The sequence below is a fragment of the Kogia breviceps genome, chromosome 10 (genome assembly GCF_026419965.1).
Source record: "Kogia breviceps isolate mKogBre1 chromosome 10, mKogBre1 haplotype 1, whole genome shotgun sequence".
In the NCBI taxonomy this organism is placed as follows: Eukaryota; Metazoa; Chordata; class Mammalia; order Artiodactyla; family Physeteridae; genus Kogia; species Kogia breviceps.
This window is the reverse complement of record NC_081319.1, coordinates 1,452,055-1,468,007: the sequence shown is the minus strand read 5'-3', so window position 1 is coordinate 1,468,007 and position 15,953 is coordinate 1,452,055. Positions and strand designations below refer to the sequence as shown.

General features: G+C 52.4%; 1 protein-coding gene across 6 annotated transcripts in view; it reads left to right on the top strand.

The window, feature by feature from the left end:
- Window positions 1-793: 793 nt before the first annotated feature.
- The window catches only part of MGLL (monoglyceride lipase), a 99,217-nt gene continuing 84,057 nt past the window's right edge, over window positions 794-15,953 (top strand). The window contains exons 1-2 of one of the 6 annotated variants that reach the window (XM_059077968.2): window positions 794-1,050; window positions 2,244-2,388. In XM_059077968.2, coding sequence (XP_058933951.1) covers window positions 2,264-2,388 — 125 coding nt within the window. In that variant the 5' untranslated portion in view covers window positions 794-1,050; window positions 2,244-2,263. Of the gene's footprint in view, window positions 1,051-1,102; window positions 1,778-2,243; window positions 2,389-15,953 lie in introns of those variants that run through there. The other 5 variants (XM_067043310.1, XM_059077967.2, XM_059077970.2 and 2 more) reach the window with 5 other exon arrangements.

The following is a 15,953-nucleotide window of genomic DNA, read 5'->3' as shown; positions in this document are numbered from 1 at the left end:
CAACGGCTTCTCTCGTTGTATTTCTTAATTTAGAGCACAGGCCTTAAGCAGCCTGGGTCTCCCCCCTCAAGACGTGTGACCCTGAGATGGGAGTTTGTGGAGGACAGTGGTTCTTTTCAACACTGCTGTGGTGTAAAGTTGTTTGTGAAAGAAGGAAGGACGCAAAGGCCTTCCGAGGTTAGTGTGAGCAGGGGCACCTGTCACGCAGGGACAGAGGTTTGTCAGTCGTGGGTTGCAGGTGAGCAGACGAAGCCTCACAGGCAAATTGGAGGTGCTAATGCTGAGCCCAGGTGGTCTAGACTCTGATCCAGTGCTGTCCCAGTGCCCCAGCTGAACTGCCAGCTGCCCTGGATGCTGTTCAGAATTCCCTGTTCCCAGGGGTTTTGTTAGGAGCCCAGGGAGGGTTTCTGGGGCAAGGCCTGCACTTGTCTGCCTCTACCCTACCTCTTGGGGATTGTTCACATCCTCCCCCAACTCCCCAGCTGTGTGTGTGTGTGTGTGTGTGTGTGTCTGCATGGGCTGTCTGTGAGTGCCTCTCTGTGCCTTTTTATGTGTTATGTGCGTTTGTGTGTCTCTGTGGATCGCATGTGTCTTTGTGTATCGAGTGTGTGTCCGTGCGGTTTGTTGTTTGCATGCGTGTATTTGTGGTGTCCACGTGTGTGTATCTGTGGGGAGGTCTGTGTGCATGTGTGTCCCTGCATGTGTCTCTGTGCGGGTGGGTGTGCGCGCGTGGGTGTGGCGTGTCCTCCCGCGCGGAGGCTCCCGAGAGCCGTCTCCGTTCGGGGAGTGACAGTCCCCGGCGGCCACCCTGGGGCACGGCCGGCGGGGAGGAGCACGTGGCGGGTCCGCCGGCCTCACACGTGGGCCCGGCGCCGCCCCTTGCGTTCCCACCCCCTCCGGCCGAGGCCGCCCCCGCCGAGAGCCGGGATAAGTGGCGGCGCGGACGCCGCGCCCTGTCTCCGCGGAGCCGGCGGCGCGCAGCTCTCGGGCCCTGGCCCGCCACAGACGAGGACCGTGCTCGGGGACGCGACAGCGGCGCTCGTGGCCCCGGTAACCGCCTCCCGTCCCCGCCCCTGGCTGCCGCGCCGTCCCCGGGTGGGGCAGCCCCGGGTCCCCGCGTCCCCGCGTCCGGGCTCGGCGTGGGCTCCCGCTCCCCTGCGCGCGTGTGCACGAGTGCGCGCGTGTCTGTGTGTGCATGGGTGCGCGCGCGCCCCGTTCCCCGGCAGCAGCCCCGAGCCAACTTGGACCCGTCAACTCCGTGTCCCCGTGCCGGTCCGCGAGCAGAGCGGCTGGCGGCACCTCCAGAGACGGCGCGGGGCTGTGCTGTCTGCGCTGGTGGAGACGGGAGGCGAACAAAGTTTGTCGGGAGCCTGGGTGACTTTCCTCGGGGACCCGCATGTGTGCGTGTGCGGGGGCCCGGGAGCGCGGAGCTGGTTCCCCGGCTTCCCGGGGGGTGGGCGCCGGGCTCCCGGCCCCCCTTCACCCCGCCTCGGTGGCTTGTTTAGGAAAAGTGCTGGTGAACTAGTAGTGGAGGCTCGCAGGAGCCCGCTGCCCGCCCCGCGAAGGGAGGGCGGCCCCGGAGGGCTGAGAGGGCGCCGCACCCTTCAAGCCCAGGCGGCATCTGTGAGCCAGGGCGCGAGGTGGGAAGCAGGGGCGTGGGGCGCCCTGCAGGCCGCCCTGTGACCGCCGAGATGAGGGAACAGCCCGTGTTTGCCTGGCTCTGACTGTCAAGGCTGTGTGGTTGTGGACCGCAAAAGGCAGGACGTGATGGAAACAGGTTTGTCATGGCATCCTTGGAATTTCAGACACAGGAGGAATTAGTCGGAATATCATCCACCTCGTTATCGCGCCCCTTTGAAACTTCCTTGGGGATTTTAAGATAGATGGGTCTTTTGCAGCTGGGTCTTTATACCCGCAGAGCTGACTATAATTTCCACTTGATTACAGCTAAAATCGTCTTTAAGATGAAGTTTCCTGAAATGATTTAAGATAAACACAGATGGGAAGGGGGAAAAAGCTGCAATGAGGCATTTAAAAAATAAAGTGAGCATTTCTCTTAAGAACAAATGGGATTTTTCAGCCTTAAGAAATATATATGTATTTTTAAAACCTTTGAAATGGAGGGTTTTTTGTTTTTAACCTGCTTTAGAAAATTGTTACTGGCTCTGAACAAGGTTCCCCTCCTGATCTCTCTGTGTTTTGCCGTATCCCTGACTTTGGAATGTGTCCCCCTTCCTTGCCAGGACCTGAAGGCCCTTTCAGAATGCCGGAGGAAGGCTCTCCCAGGCGCACCCCGCAGCGTGTTCCGTACCAGGACCTCCCTCACCTGGTCAACGCCGACGGACAGTACCTCTTCTGCCGCTACTGGAAACCCTCGGGCACACCCAGGTAGGTGCCCCCCGAGTGCGCCCGGGTGTGCCCTGGGGGGTTCGCGCCCCCTCTCCCCCTTGTGTGCCCCTCCTGTGCAGCCACCTTCTCCGTGGCCAGCTTCACGTGCCGTTTTAACATCCGGCACAGCGCACTAACAGAATTGAGATTTATACACAGTCTTTGGTTAAAATTAGGAAGCAGGCGTTCTGTGTTCATTATTACAACGAGGATACGGATTCTACCGTATGGCAGTTTTCAAAAATTCCACAGGACTGTATTTTTTGTACTGGAGTTGATTTCCTGTTGTACAGGCATCCCTTTAAAATCCAACCCAACAGTTAGAGAAAACCACCTAATCAGGTGAGGAAATCAAAATAATGGATCTATAGTAACTTTTGTTTTCTTTTCCTGTTTGAGTTTGAGCTTTAGAATGTGTCATAGGTGTGTAACAGAAGGAAAGGGGTCTGGGTATTTCTTTCTGATTTCTTGCCAGCTCAAGTACTTGGTACATTTTCCATCAAGGATTTGTCTTGCTGTTAGAAACAGGCATTGGGGCTGCGCACAGTAAGACAGCTGGTCTCCTGCTTCCCTCCTCTTGTGCGGAATAGGGAAAACCCTGCTCGTTTGTGTTGTTCAGGGAAAGAGATGACTTGCGGTAACTAGTTGGCCTAGTGGCAAGTGAACATTTTCTGTTCCATGGACATGTTACCTGTTTCACAGGCCTGTTGTCTCCTAGGGGACATATATGGTGCAGTGTGGATTATATAGGATTATGTCTCCCTTTGTGTTTCAGTCATCACCCAACCCTAGTACAGATACAAAATTCCTCCTACGTTTTCAACAAGGTGTGTATAATCTAGGTAGCTGCACATTAAAAAACAAAAGCAGGGATGTGGACTTTAAAGACCTGGTTTAGAATCATAGCTTTTAGGGCAGCAATCTAAACCGGCTGTTGTAATGGGCAGTTAAGAGTTCCTGCAGGTCTGGCCATGTCCTTCTTAAAGATTTCCTCGAGAGGAGAGAGTGTGTGTGTACGTGCATGTGTGTCAGACCGGGAGGTGGGGTTGTCAAGCGTTACGAATTCTCCATTCTGACTTAACTGGCAGTACAAGTGCACACTCTTGGTTTAATTTCCAACAACTTTGTGGTGTGTGGTGCATTGTTTGATCAATATACAAAAAGCGGGCAAAGAATTGGCGGCTAAGTTTGTGATGTTTGAGTCTCAGACTTTGGGGGCTTTGCTGGTTGAGTGGGGAGGTTGTCCTCGCTTGAGGTCGATGGAAGGGAGGCCCTGCGGTGCTCAGATGGGGTGGGGCGGTGCTGAGTGGGTGGGCAAAGGCCGAATGGCTGCCCTGCCCTGGGCTGTGAGTGGTTTTCACAGTCTCCACCCGAGTCACACTGTGGGGAGCTCTGTGCTCCCTCGCTTTTGCTCTAGTTAGAGGTGGCAAACCGCCACTCCCAGCTGTTTCAACCGAGTGTCTCTTGGGGTCAGTGTTTACGTTGCAGCGGACGCTGGTGGGAATAAGAATGGGGGTGGATGGTTGAGGCAGCTGGGCCCTGGGCTTTGGAAGAGAGGCTGCCCGCCCGCCTGCTCAGCCTCCACCCCCTGAGATGATGCAGGTCGGTAAACTCCCTCTGGGATTGGTCCCCCTCTGTCAGGGGGTCCTTAAAACATTCCACCACCAGCCCTGACCAGTTGGAAAGTCCTGGAGGCCTCCGCGGTGACAGATGCCGCATCCTGGGCGTCCTGGGGGAGGGGACAGGGCAGGCCGAGTGGTGAGGACATAGCGGGGGGGGGGGGCCTCAGGGCAGAGGTCTGTGCCGGCTGGTGAGGGAGCGTGTCCCTATCGGAGAAGCTGAGCCCAGCTGCTCTGGCAGATAGCAGTGTGGCAGCCCTGCCCTCTTGCTGCTCTGGGACAGCTCTGCTGCTTCGTGTCGGCACTGCTGCCTCTAGGAGTGGGAGGGGACCACTGGCCTCCGCCTTTCCCCTCCAGGGAGTGTCCTCCACGGTTTTTCCCCCAGTTAGCTCAGACTCTTGTCTGCTCTGATCGGCGGGGAAAACACCAGCAAATGTCCCTTTTCTCTGCTCCTTTTAAAAAATCTTTCCCGCAGAGGCCCGTGGAACCTCAGAAGCCACTGTCTTACGGACAGAGGGGTCCGTGCCTGTCTCTTTTAGTTGGCCCTGGGATGGGTTAGATTTCTGGTCAACAAGCTGGGCCTGTTCAGAACACCTGCCAGAACATTCAGGCCCTGGAGGATTTGCTGGGTTCCCAGACCAGCTCTGCAGGCGGCTTAGAGTGACGTAGGGTCATGGCATCAGCCACGCTGGGAAACTGGTTAACCTGCTGATGGAAACAAATGGTGTCTCTAAAAATACTGGCCTCCTCACACTGGGCCCTGGGAAAGAGGAAGGCGATTCCTGGGATCGCTGTTACCATGTGTGCGTCCAAACTCAATGCTGTTTTTAACAGAGCAGGCCAGAGGCTCGGTCTTTAATCTTTATGAACCAGAGGTTTAAAGCCTGCGCTTGGTCACGCTTGGTTACACCAAGGCAGATTCGTGCTCATCGGGTAGTAGTTACTGTAACAACAAACGTCGTGCTTAAGGTGTAACGAATTATCTCATATTAATCGAGTATCGTGTGTTCTGGAGTCTGGACTAGTCTTTTAGACATCATCTCGTTTTATCTTCACATCAACCTGTGGGGCAGACGTTATCATTATTTTTCCTCTTTTAAAGCTGGTCCAACTGCATTTTGTCCACATTCCTCTGGTTCCAAGTCTCTTACTAAGGAAGACAGACTTTTGTCTAAGTACTGTCTTCCTGATAAATTCTTATATTTTTTGTTAGGGTGAAGGTCACTTCTTATGGTAAAGAGTAATAGAATAGTTAATCCTCCCTAATTGTTTCTTTGTAATATATTAAAAGTGGGAAATAGATTAAAATATGATCCATTCTGAAACAAAATCTTCTGATGCCCTGGCGACTGGCCGCCTTACTGAGACTTGAGACTCGGTACTTTGGAATTGTAAAATACTGGTTCTTCAGCCAGTTTCCACTGATGGTGTTTTCAGGGTAGTGGAGACTAGCCCAGGTGAGGCTTCAGTTGCTCTGTGGTCTCTCGTGCCCTTGGATAGTATTTCGCACCTTTGGATTCAGTCCACCACGGGGCCCTCAGTCCACTTAAAGGGCAACTTTGAATTAACTTCTGAATATCACTTAGCCATCCTGCCCCACAGGATGAATGACTGGGCATCATCGTTGGGGGGCCCGAGGTGGGGGGGATGGGGTTCTGAAACAACACTCAGTTTGATGACTTGGCTCCAAAGAAGTCCTCCCTTGGTTCCGCTGGACCAGGAAGGCTAGAGAGCTCGCTGTAATTGTGTGATCGCACAGCTGCAACCTTCTGGGCGGTTAGTTCCCGGCACGGACCGGTCATGCCCATCTGTCTGTCCGCTGTGAAGTAGACACTTGTGGAATAAATGCCCAGATGCTCCGTTGGGCAGGGGCTCCCCTCGTGCTGAGTGTGCTCTTTCCCTGGGGAGCACCCCACCCCCACCCAGCGCTGAGGAGCTGACCAGGCTCTCCTCTTGCAGCTTCTGTGTTGACAACAGCTGGTGTACCGAGGGGGCCGTTTCAAAGAGCACTGTCCCTCCACGGGCCGATGGCCTGATGCAGATGCCTGGGTGACTCCTCGGTGGAAGCTCCAGAGCCCCTACCTTTGCAGGGACCTCCCAGCCTGAGCCTCGGAGCCCCTTCCCCAGTCTGCGTGGCTTTGCCCGCTTCTCCTTTCTTGCCTCCACGCAGGAGCTGGCCTTCCTCCAGTGACCCCGTGGCCACTGGTCGCCGCGGACGCCTCCTCTCCCCTCCCCGGCTCCGCCCGTCCAAGCTGCCCCCTCGCAGTCTCAGCCGGTGTGGTTGTCAGGACTTTCCTCTTGGTGACAGGGTGCTGGGAGGGGGGCCCGTGGCAGGGGCTGGACTAAGGAGGGTGGGGTGGCGTCGTTTCTGGAACCTCCCTGTGTTCTCAGAGCCCTGGCTGTGCTCGGTGGGTCTAGAATCAACCAGCCAAGGCCCCTCTTCCCCTCTATATTCCCATTCCCCAGAGAGGGGCTCAGCTGACGTCCCCTACCCCCGCCCTACCCTTTCCTGGGTCACTTTGCTCCTTTTCAGACACGAGGCCTTCGCAGCCTGTGTCTGGAGTTTCGGACGATGCCGTCTTAGGGAGCTTCCTCCCACCTGTGCACATTTACTTGGAGAAGAAGCCATCCCCTGAAGCTGGGATATACTTAAATGCTAGAGAACACCCTCCCTTCCTGCCACCCTCATGATGTCCTTCCATCAGCCACCAACCACTTGGGTGTGGCGTCTGTGACTCCACGAGCTGGGCCCCTCCCCGCCGGCCTGGTCCAGACCACAGAGAGGCAGAGTCTCCATCATCTGTTTGGACTTGATTTCCACCGCCCGCCCTCTGGAAATTCTGTTCTCTTAGGTCAGGCTGGCGTCTGCCTATCCTCCCCTCCGCCTTGGGCTTTCCAATCAGGTTGTGTGTCAGTTAGTTGGTGCCTTTCTCCCTGCTGCTCACGGTGTGGGTTCGGTGTCCTGGGCAGCGTTCCCCCGGTTCTGTGTTTCTTGGAGTGTTTCTCCCTCCCTGTGGGCCCCTGCAGCCCTCATGACCCCACCCCCTCTGAACTCCTGCCGCCTGTGTGGCTAGGCGTTACCGAATCACTTTCCTTTGGTTGGTACATCCCCAGGGCGAGCAAATCACATCCTTTCACTGTCCCTAAAAGTAGCCACTTTGATCTCCATTCTCTTGGTCTCCATGGGCGTGAGGGCCACCACGCATCTATCTCCCAGCCCAGCCCCTTGGACCTTCCCCCGACTGTGAGGGTCTGGGGTAGCTCTTGGGCTCCCCACAGCCTCTGCAGGAAGGCAGGCCCTGAGGGCACCGCTCCGTGAGTATCCACGGTTCCCGCTGGGCCATAGCCGTGCTGCCACCCAAGAAGTCGGTTAGCAGAGACCCTGGTTTATTGAAGCCTGCATGTCCCAGACAGAGCTGGGCACCAGGGTGGGGAGAGAGGACCAACGGCCGCTGTGTTTCAGGAAGCGGTGGGCGTAGTTATTGTACAAGGGGTAGGTACCTGGAGACGGGACCGCTGCTGGCCACACTGCACCTTGGTGCAAGTTAGACAAAGGAGCCCATCCAGGTAGACGTCGCCTCACAGGTGTGAGGTGTGGTGAGCCGAGCGTGGGCTGGATTTCAGCTGCTACTCTCCCTTCCAGCCGGCGCCCTCGAACGGTATTGCACCTGTGAGAGGGCGTGCAGGGCAGGGAACCAAGTGAAGCTAGAAAGGCGGGCGGCTGGGTCCAGGCACCCAGGGTCCTGAAGGCCAAGCTGCAGGTTTGAACTTGAGCCTCAAGGGGTGGGGAGCCGTGGACAGGTGTTAGGCCAGGAAGTGGTGCGGTCGGGCGTGTGACGTGGACGGCCAGCTGGCTGGAGGTGTCTGCCATCGTCCAGGTGGCAGGTGAAGGGGGCTGCGTCAGGCGTGGTGGTGGCACCTCGAGTTGCAGGGGACGGACCGTGTGTGGTGGTGATGGTGGCGGGGGGCGCTCCCAGGTGTCTCCCTGGGTGACAGCGCACAGGGAACTTCCACCTTGAGATGGCTCCGCTCTGAAGACCTGGCGCTGCTCTCTGACAGTGACAACACGTGGCGCTCCAGGCGCTGTGGGACACCTTGTTGGAGCATCCCTGATAAGCCAGTAGGAGAGATGGAGGGGAGGCATCGGGGCCGCAGGACGAGCCACACCGCGAGCGTCTCCAGCCAAACACTAAAGGGGGAGCGGTTGATGACACGAAAGTCAGAAGGGAATCCTGTCCTCCATCTTCTCCCCACGCTGAGGAATCAGAAACCACCTTTGACTTATATGTGTTGGCTCCTGAAGTTTCTACGTAGACACTGAGAAAAAGAACCTTACTGTGGGTTTTTATAGCAAGGACATCATTTTTACTCAGATCACTGCCTTCCAGTACTACTTCAGATTTCTCTTGCCTATTTTAAGAATTTCCCAAAGTTCCTTCCTCTTGTAAGGAGGAAGTCCTCCTGGTGCCTCTGCCGTTCTTACAGCACAGCAAACTGCCTTATTTTTAAATAGGGCATCTCTTCTGGGCTTTTTTTTTTTTTTTTTTTTTTTTAAGATTCTTCAAACAGCAAAGATCTTTTGATGGCGAGAGGAAAGGCCGCTGCTATTCTTGCAGTTGATTTTTCCAACAGCTCCGTTAAGGGATAATTTTTTCCAGTTGCTCTAAGAATGTTCTGCGGATACAAGTCTGGCTTTGTTTGCAGTGGAGTTGAAGAAAAAAAATAGCAAAATAAGCTGCTTCCTGAACGAGAGCCATGTTCACCATTGTCTGTCTCTTGGCACCGTTTCGGTAGAGACGCTGATCCCACGCGCACTTTGTCCCCCGGTGCCAGCCCAACGTCCGTTATCGTGTCCGTGGGGAAATGGTCCTCGGTGGTGCGAATCTTTGCAGCTGAGATCACAGGACGACCCTTGTCCCATATTTAGGGTCAGCCAGATCTCTTGTTGGAGGAGGTGCTTTCACTTCACACAGGCTTGTTCACTGGGGTGGGGGTGGGGAGGCAGTGGTGGCCATCGAGTGGGCCTGGGGGTGACGTTTTCTCTGTACCGAGGGCCTGGTCCACTCCCAGAGGGGCGGGTGCGGAGAGGAGGGCCGCCAGAGGAGCTTGCTCTGTGTCACGTTGTTGCGTCTCGCGGCAGGCGTCCCCCCCGCACTTGGCCGGCCGTCAGTCTCTGCTCTGGCGTCCGTTCGGCAGGCTCTCTGGTACGCAGGGGTGGACAGTGTCTCACCTTCCTCGGACTGGTTCAAAGGAGCTCTGCTCATTAACGTTCTGGAAGGAAGTGGGGAGGAGGGAGGAAGAAGAGGGCAGAACAGAAGGAGGAGTTGGGCAATGCGTCCTCCCTGGGGGCCCGCCAGGGCTGGTGGAGGGTTTGGGGGGGGCGTTTGCGGACCTGCTGACATCGTGATGTGTGAGCGTATGCCGTTTCCCAGAAAGGACGGCGGATCACAGACCCCCCCAGACTGTCAAGGTCGGGGTGGCCCGTGACCCCAGCACTCTGTGCAGCCTCATCAGGTGCGGGGGAGGTGGCTCAGAGGGTGAGCACGGTCATGGGGCGCTGCTGGCGGGGCCGGAGGGCAATCCCGGAGTTCTTCCGCCCCACCCTGTCTCTTGGAAGCTGCTCCCACACCTTCCTCTTGTGGGTTTAAACCACAGATCAGCCCTTCCCAGTAAGCGTTTAAACAAATGTCTGGCTTGGGGCCCGGCTTAGAGAGGTCCTAGTTGCCACCCTTCTCCCCACCCCCTGCCCCCACCGAAGGAATCGTTTCCCACGCCTCTGTTCTGGTGGTTCTGTTGTCAGTGGTGAAGAGCGTGTGGGCCCCTATGCGGAGCCCAGGGGGGCTGAGGAGCAGGGGTGGACGGACCTCAGGAGGACGCAGGAGACTGACTTAGACCCGGAGGTGGGAGGAGGAGCCTGGGGGGCCTCTAGGGACAAAAGAGAAGAAGCAGAGGAGGTGGGGGCCCCGAGTGGAGTGGGGTGAGGGTGGAAGAAAGACAGGCGAGAGAAGGAGCTGGAAGGCAGGGAGGAAGCTGCAGGCTGGGTCTCCCCGGGCTCTGGTCAGAGCAGGCCAGTTTCCCCCAGGCTGTCCACGGCGGCTGGATTCGAGAAGAAAGGCCCCCCGCTTAGGAAGCACTGCCTCTAGACGTTTTAGGCGCTCCGCTCTGTTCTTCCTGTCCAGTCACTCTTGCGGAGGTGTGTGCACAGCTGCGTGGGCAGCGGAGAACGGCGAAGGCCGCGGAGCCAGGCCCCAGGACCGGCCCGAGTCCACGCGGACCGGGTGGGGGCCGTCGCTGGGCCAACCAGTGTCGCTCGTCCCACCTCGCCCCCAGGTGGCCATACGGCTAGACGTCGGTGGGTGGTCAGCGCCCGGCACCCGGTAATGAGGTGTGTGTCCTCTCTGCCTCCACCGTCTGGCTGCTGAGCTCTGGGGGCCGTGGGCTTGTCTGTTACTCACCACCCTTCCTTACTCCCCTCCACCCTCCTGGCGGGCATCAGTCACAGAGGCCCTGAGGCGGAGCCGTAACCTTTATAAACTCCACCTTGGCCTCTCTCCCCATGTGGCAGGCTGCGTGCTTTCCCCAGACTCTAGGGTTTTACTTTTTTTTTTTTTCCTTAACAGTTAAAACTCAGTTCTATTTCAGTGAGATTTCAAACTCCATGATAAACTTCTGTAGAAGCTTAGTTTACAGAGTCATGGGGAAGCCATCGGTGGTGAAATTCTTTTTGAGATAACACATGGTTGTTAGCAAATTAGATACTTTCTTTAATGTCACAGGAGACCTCTGTGACAGCGTTTGAGGTGTCACTCTTGACTGCTTGGAGGACCAAACGCCTCTTAGGGAGGGAGGCTGGGGGCCAGTGCAGACAGACCCACCCGCTTCTCAGAGTCCCATCTTCAGTGGCTTCAGTCCTTGCCGTGTGTTTCTCCTTTGCTCCTGAGTGCGGGCCGGGGTGTGTGGAGATGCTTGTGCTACAAGGGCCATCCTGGCACCTGCCGCGTCTGCAGTGGCAGGGTGGTCGGTGCGTCAGGAATTCCCTGGGTCGGCGCCTGTGCTGGTCTTGTCTGGGCTCTCCATGTGTCTCTGTGCAGGGCTGGCGGCTGGCGGGGGGCTGCTGGTCTCAAGTGTCTGGTCCTGGCAGGCTGCTGGAGGGAGCACGTCCGTGCTTCCCCACATCCCCTGTCCTCCTTTCCCAGGCCGTTAGGGTGGCAGTGTTTCGTGAGCAACAACGTGCTTTCCAAGTCTCTGCTTGTGTCCAGTTTGCACGTGTCAGAGTCAGTCAGCCCAGAGGCAGTGGGGGCGGGGACGCATCCACGGAGCAAGGTGAGGGGAGGATAGTTTGTGGCCATTGGTGAATCTGTCACATTCAACAATGGAAAGATTTTTGTGCTGAGATTTGGGAAACCAGGGTTGAAATTTTATTTCTGCCTCTGAGTGTCTCTAGACAAGGTACCCTCAATTAGACCTTCCAGCAACTTCCCAGAGGGTTTTGTATTTTATGTAACTCTGGTGTCTTTTGCATCTCACAGTGGTAGAACAACCTGTGAGCTTCTCCAGGGCAGAATTCATGCTTCCTTAGCACGTGCCCCTTGTAGAGTTTCGTGCCTGGCACAAACTAAGGGACCTAAACATGTTTGTTGAATGAATGAATGAACTTCCCGTATTTAGAGTAAGATGATTGGCCTAGATGAGTCTCAGAAATCCCTTCTGGCATGGTTTTCGAGGAAGAGAACAGAGCATTTCCATCAAGTGTAGGTCAGAGAGGCTAACGGTTTGTGCAGGAAATGCAGCACCTAAATCCAGAGGCATGAGTGAACAAGCTAGTAACACCTAGGATGGAAACATTCCCTACAGGTGATCCCCTGGGATACTAGGTGGCTGGGTTTTAGCCATGTTAACTCTGAAGTAAAGGTCTGTGTGTGAAGACACCTACAAGTGGGAACTGCAGGACGGCAGACAGTGTTTTCCGTGTTAGCATAGAAGTCAGCGTGGACACCAGAATCTGGAGTGGTGTCAGCTTCCTCTTGATGTGGGGGATGACTCAGTGGGCGTTAACTGAGCTCCAGATGTAAACTCAGCGCTGTGGTAGACGGTGATGGGGGTTCCTCACAGCGACATGGAGACCCAGGGTCTGCTTGACTGCAGACCTCCAATCCCATGAGTTCTTTCTGAACATCTTGTGCGTGCTGTGTCTCATTCCGGTTTGGAGATACAGAAATGAGACAGCCCCCTGTCTGTCTTTGAAGACATCTCGCCACATTTATCAGGGAGACAGTTCCAGGCACCGTGGGAGTTTGCTTGTGAGGGCAGTGCATTTGGCTGGAGGGGGTGGTTTCAGGGAAAAGTTGAGGTGACTTTAAGCCGGCCCTTGAATGTGGTTGGAGGAAGCACTTTCACACAGGCATGGAGGTATGTTCTGAAAATGACAGGAAGTCTTTGGAAACTATAGTCTACGGTACATGGCAGAAGAAGAGTTTGGAATCACTGGTTCAGGAGCCTGAATGTGAATGGCCCTCGTATTAGTCTGCTAGGGCTGCCATAACAAAATACCACAGACCTGGTGGCTTAAACAACAGAAATTCATTTTTCTCACAGTCCTGAAGGCTGAAGGTCCAAGATCCAGGTGCTGGTTGGGTTGGTTTCTGGTGAGAGCTCTCTTCTGGCTTGTAGATGGCCACCTTCTCACTGTTTCTTCACGTGATCTTTTCCTCTGTGAGTCTTTCCTCTAATTGGGTAAATCCTCCATGATTGAACTTGGATGAGGACCCTGACTTTTCACATTTTTGCTTCTCTGTGATTCCATGCTAGATGCCCCAGCCTGTCTGAAGTTGCCTTTGCCTTGATGTCTTGTGTCTAAAACCACCTGCGTTCAGCAAACCCTACTTGGCCGGCTGGCCTGAGGCAGGTTCAGACACAAGAGTGGGAGATACCAGGGACAAACTCTGTCAGTGCTGTGCAGACCCAGTATTTAGTTGCCTTCTCTCTAGCCGTTCCTCCTTCTTTCTTACTGATTTTTGTCCCCAGCGGGGGAGGGCCTGAGGCGGTTTGACTAATGATTGGAATATTTGCACCTGATTAAAACCATTCTCATGCCCCGTGTTATTTGTAGCTAGAGGTGGCTATAGGACCAGTCTATCTCCTTAAGACACTAGAAAAAGAACAGTAAATTAAACCTAAAGCAAGCAGAAGGAAGGAAATAGTAAAGATGAGAGCAGAAATTAATGAAGTAGAGAATAGAAAAACCATAGAGAAAATAAACGAATCCAAAAGTTGGCTGTTTGAAAAGATCAGCAAAACTGACAAATCTCTAGATTGATCAAGAAGCAAAGGGAGAAGCCTCAAATTACTAGAATCAGAAATGAAAAAGGAAACATTAGTACCAATCTTTCATAAATAAAAAGTTATGAAGGAATAGTATCAGCAATTGTACACCAATAACTTAGATAACTTAGATAAAGTGAACACATTTCTAGAAAGATGCAGACTTAGCAAAACTGACTTAAGAAGAAATAAAAAAAAATCTGAATAGACTTATAACAAGTAATGAGATCGAATTAATAAGCAAAACAACTACCCACAAAGAGAAGCCCAGGCCCGGATGGCTTCACTATTGAAATCTACTAAACATGTAAAGAAGAATTAATACTAATTATTCACAGATTTTTCTTAGAAGAGGAAGCAGTTCGCAACTCATTCTAAGTGGCCATTATTACCGGGATGCCAAAAGCAAACAAAGACTTGCAAGAAAAGAAAACTACAGGCTAATATTTCTTATAAACATCGATGCAGAAATCCTCAGTTAAATACTAACAAACTGAATCCAACAACAGAAGAAAGAGTTATACAATATTACCAAGTGAGATTTATCCCCAGAATGCAAGGATGGTTTAACATCTGAAACTCAGTTACTACAGTATACTATATTAGTAAAATTTAAAGAAACTCACATGATCATCTCAGTATATGCAGAAAAAGTGTTTGACAGAATCCAGCACACTTTCATGATAAAAACATCCAACAAACTATGAATTGAGGGGACCTTCCTCAGCCTGATAAAGAACAATGACAAAAGTCTCAAGCTAATACCATACTTAATGATAAATGACTGTATGCTTTTCTCCTAAGATAAGGAACAAGACAAGGATGTCCATCTTACCATGGCTATCCATCACTGTACTGAGGGTCTAGTTATGGCAATTAGGCAAGAAAAAGAAAGAAAAGGCATCCAGATTGAAAAGGAAGAACTAAAACTATCTCTATTTGCAGATGCCGTGATCATGCCATGTAGTAAATCCTAAGGAATCCACTAAAAACTATTAGAACTAATAAATGAATTCAACAAGATTGGAAGATACAAGATGAATATATAAAAATCGCTTGTATTTCTATATACATGCAGTGAACAATCTGAAAATGAAATTAAAACAGTTTCATTTGAAAGAGCATCAGAGAGAATAGAAATACTTAGAAATAAATTTAACGAAAGGAATGCAAAACTTGTACTCTGAAAACTGCAAAACATTGCTGAGAGAGGCTAAAGAAAATCCAAATGAGTGGAAGGACATTCCGTATTCATGGATTGGAAGACTTAATATTGTTAACATGGCAGTACTCCCCAAATTGATCTATAGATTTAATATAATCCCTATGAGAATCCTAGATGGCTTCTTTCTGGAAATTGATCAGCTGTTTCTAAAATTCATGTGGAGGGCTTCCCTGGTGGCGCAGTGGTTGAGCATCCGCCTGCTCGTGCAGGGGACACGGGTTCGTGCCCCGTTCCGGGAAGATTCCACATGCCGCGGAGCAGCTGGGTCCCTGAGCCATGGCCGCTGAACCTGCGCGTCCAGAGCCTGTGTTCCGCAATGGGAGAGGCCACAACAGTAAGAGGCCCACGTACCGCAAAAAAAATAAAAAATTAAAAAAAATAAAATTCATGTGGAAACTCAAGGGGCCCAGAAAAGCCAAAACAATCTTGAAGAAGAAGAACAAAGTTGGAGGACTCACATTTTCTGATTTCAAAACTTACTATAAAAAAACAGTAATCAAACCAGTGTGCTATTGGCATAAGGATGGAAAAGAATTGAGAGTCCAGGAAAACCCATATATCTATGATTAATTGATTTTAAAAATTTATTTATTTATTTATTTTTTTGCGGTACGCGGGCCTTTCACTGTTGTGGCCTCTCCCGTTGCGGAGCACAGGCTCCGGACGCGCAGGCTCAGCGGCCATGGCTCATGGGCCCAGCCGCTCCGCGGCATGTGGGATCTTTCCGGACTGGGGCACGAACCCGCATCCCCTGCATCGGCAGGTGGACTCTCAACCACTGCGCCACCACGGAAGCCCTGATTAATTGATTTTTGACAAGAATGCCAAAAGAACTCAATAGGAATATAATAGTCTTTTCAACAAATGTTGCTGGGACACTTGGATATGTACATGCAAAAGAAGGAAGTTGGACCTCTTCCTCACACCTTATACAAAAATAAACTCAAAAACCTAAATGCAAGGACTACAACTATAAAACTCTTAGAAGAAGACATAGGAGCAAATCTTCACGACCTTGGATTTGACAGTGGTTTCTTAGATATGACACCAAAAGGACAAGTAACAAAAGAAAAAACTGATATATTGGACTTCATCAGAATTTTAAACTTTTGTGCTTCAAAGTAAACTGTCAAGAAAACTAAAAGACAGTTCACAAAATGGGAGAAAATACTTGTAAATCATCTGTGTGGTAAGGGAATTGTATCTAGAATATAAAAAGAATGCTTGTAATTCAGTGATAGAAAGACAGCCCAATCAAAAAAATGGGCAAAAGACCTGAGTAACATTTGCCCAAAGAAGATATACAGATGGCCAATGAGCATATAAAAAGATGCTCAGCATCAGTTGTCATCAGGGAAATGCAAATGAAAACCACAATGAGGTACCACTTCCCATCCACC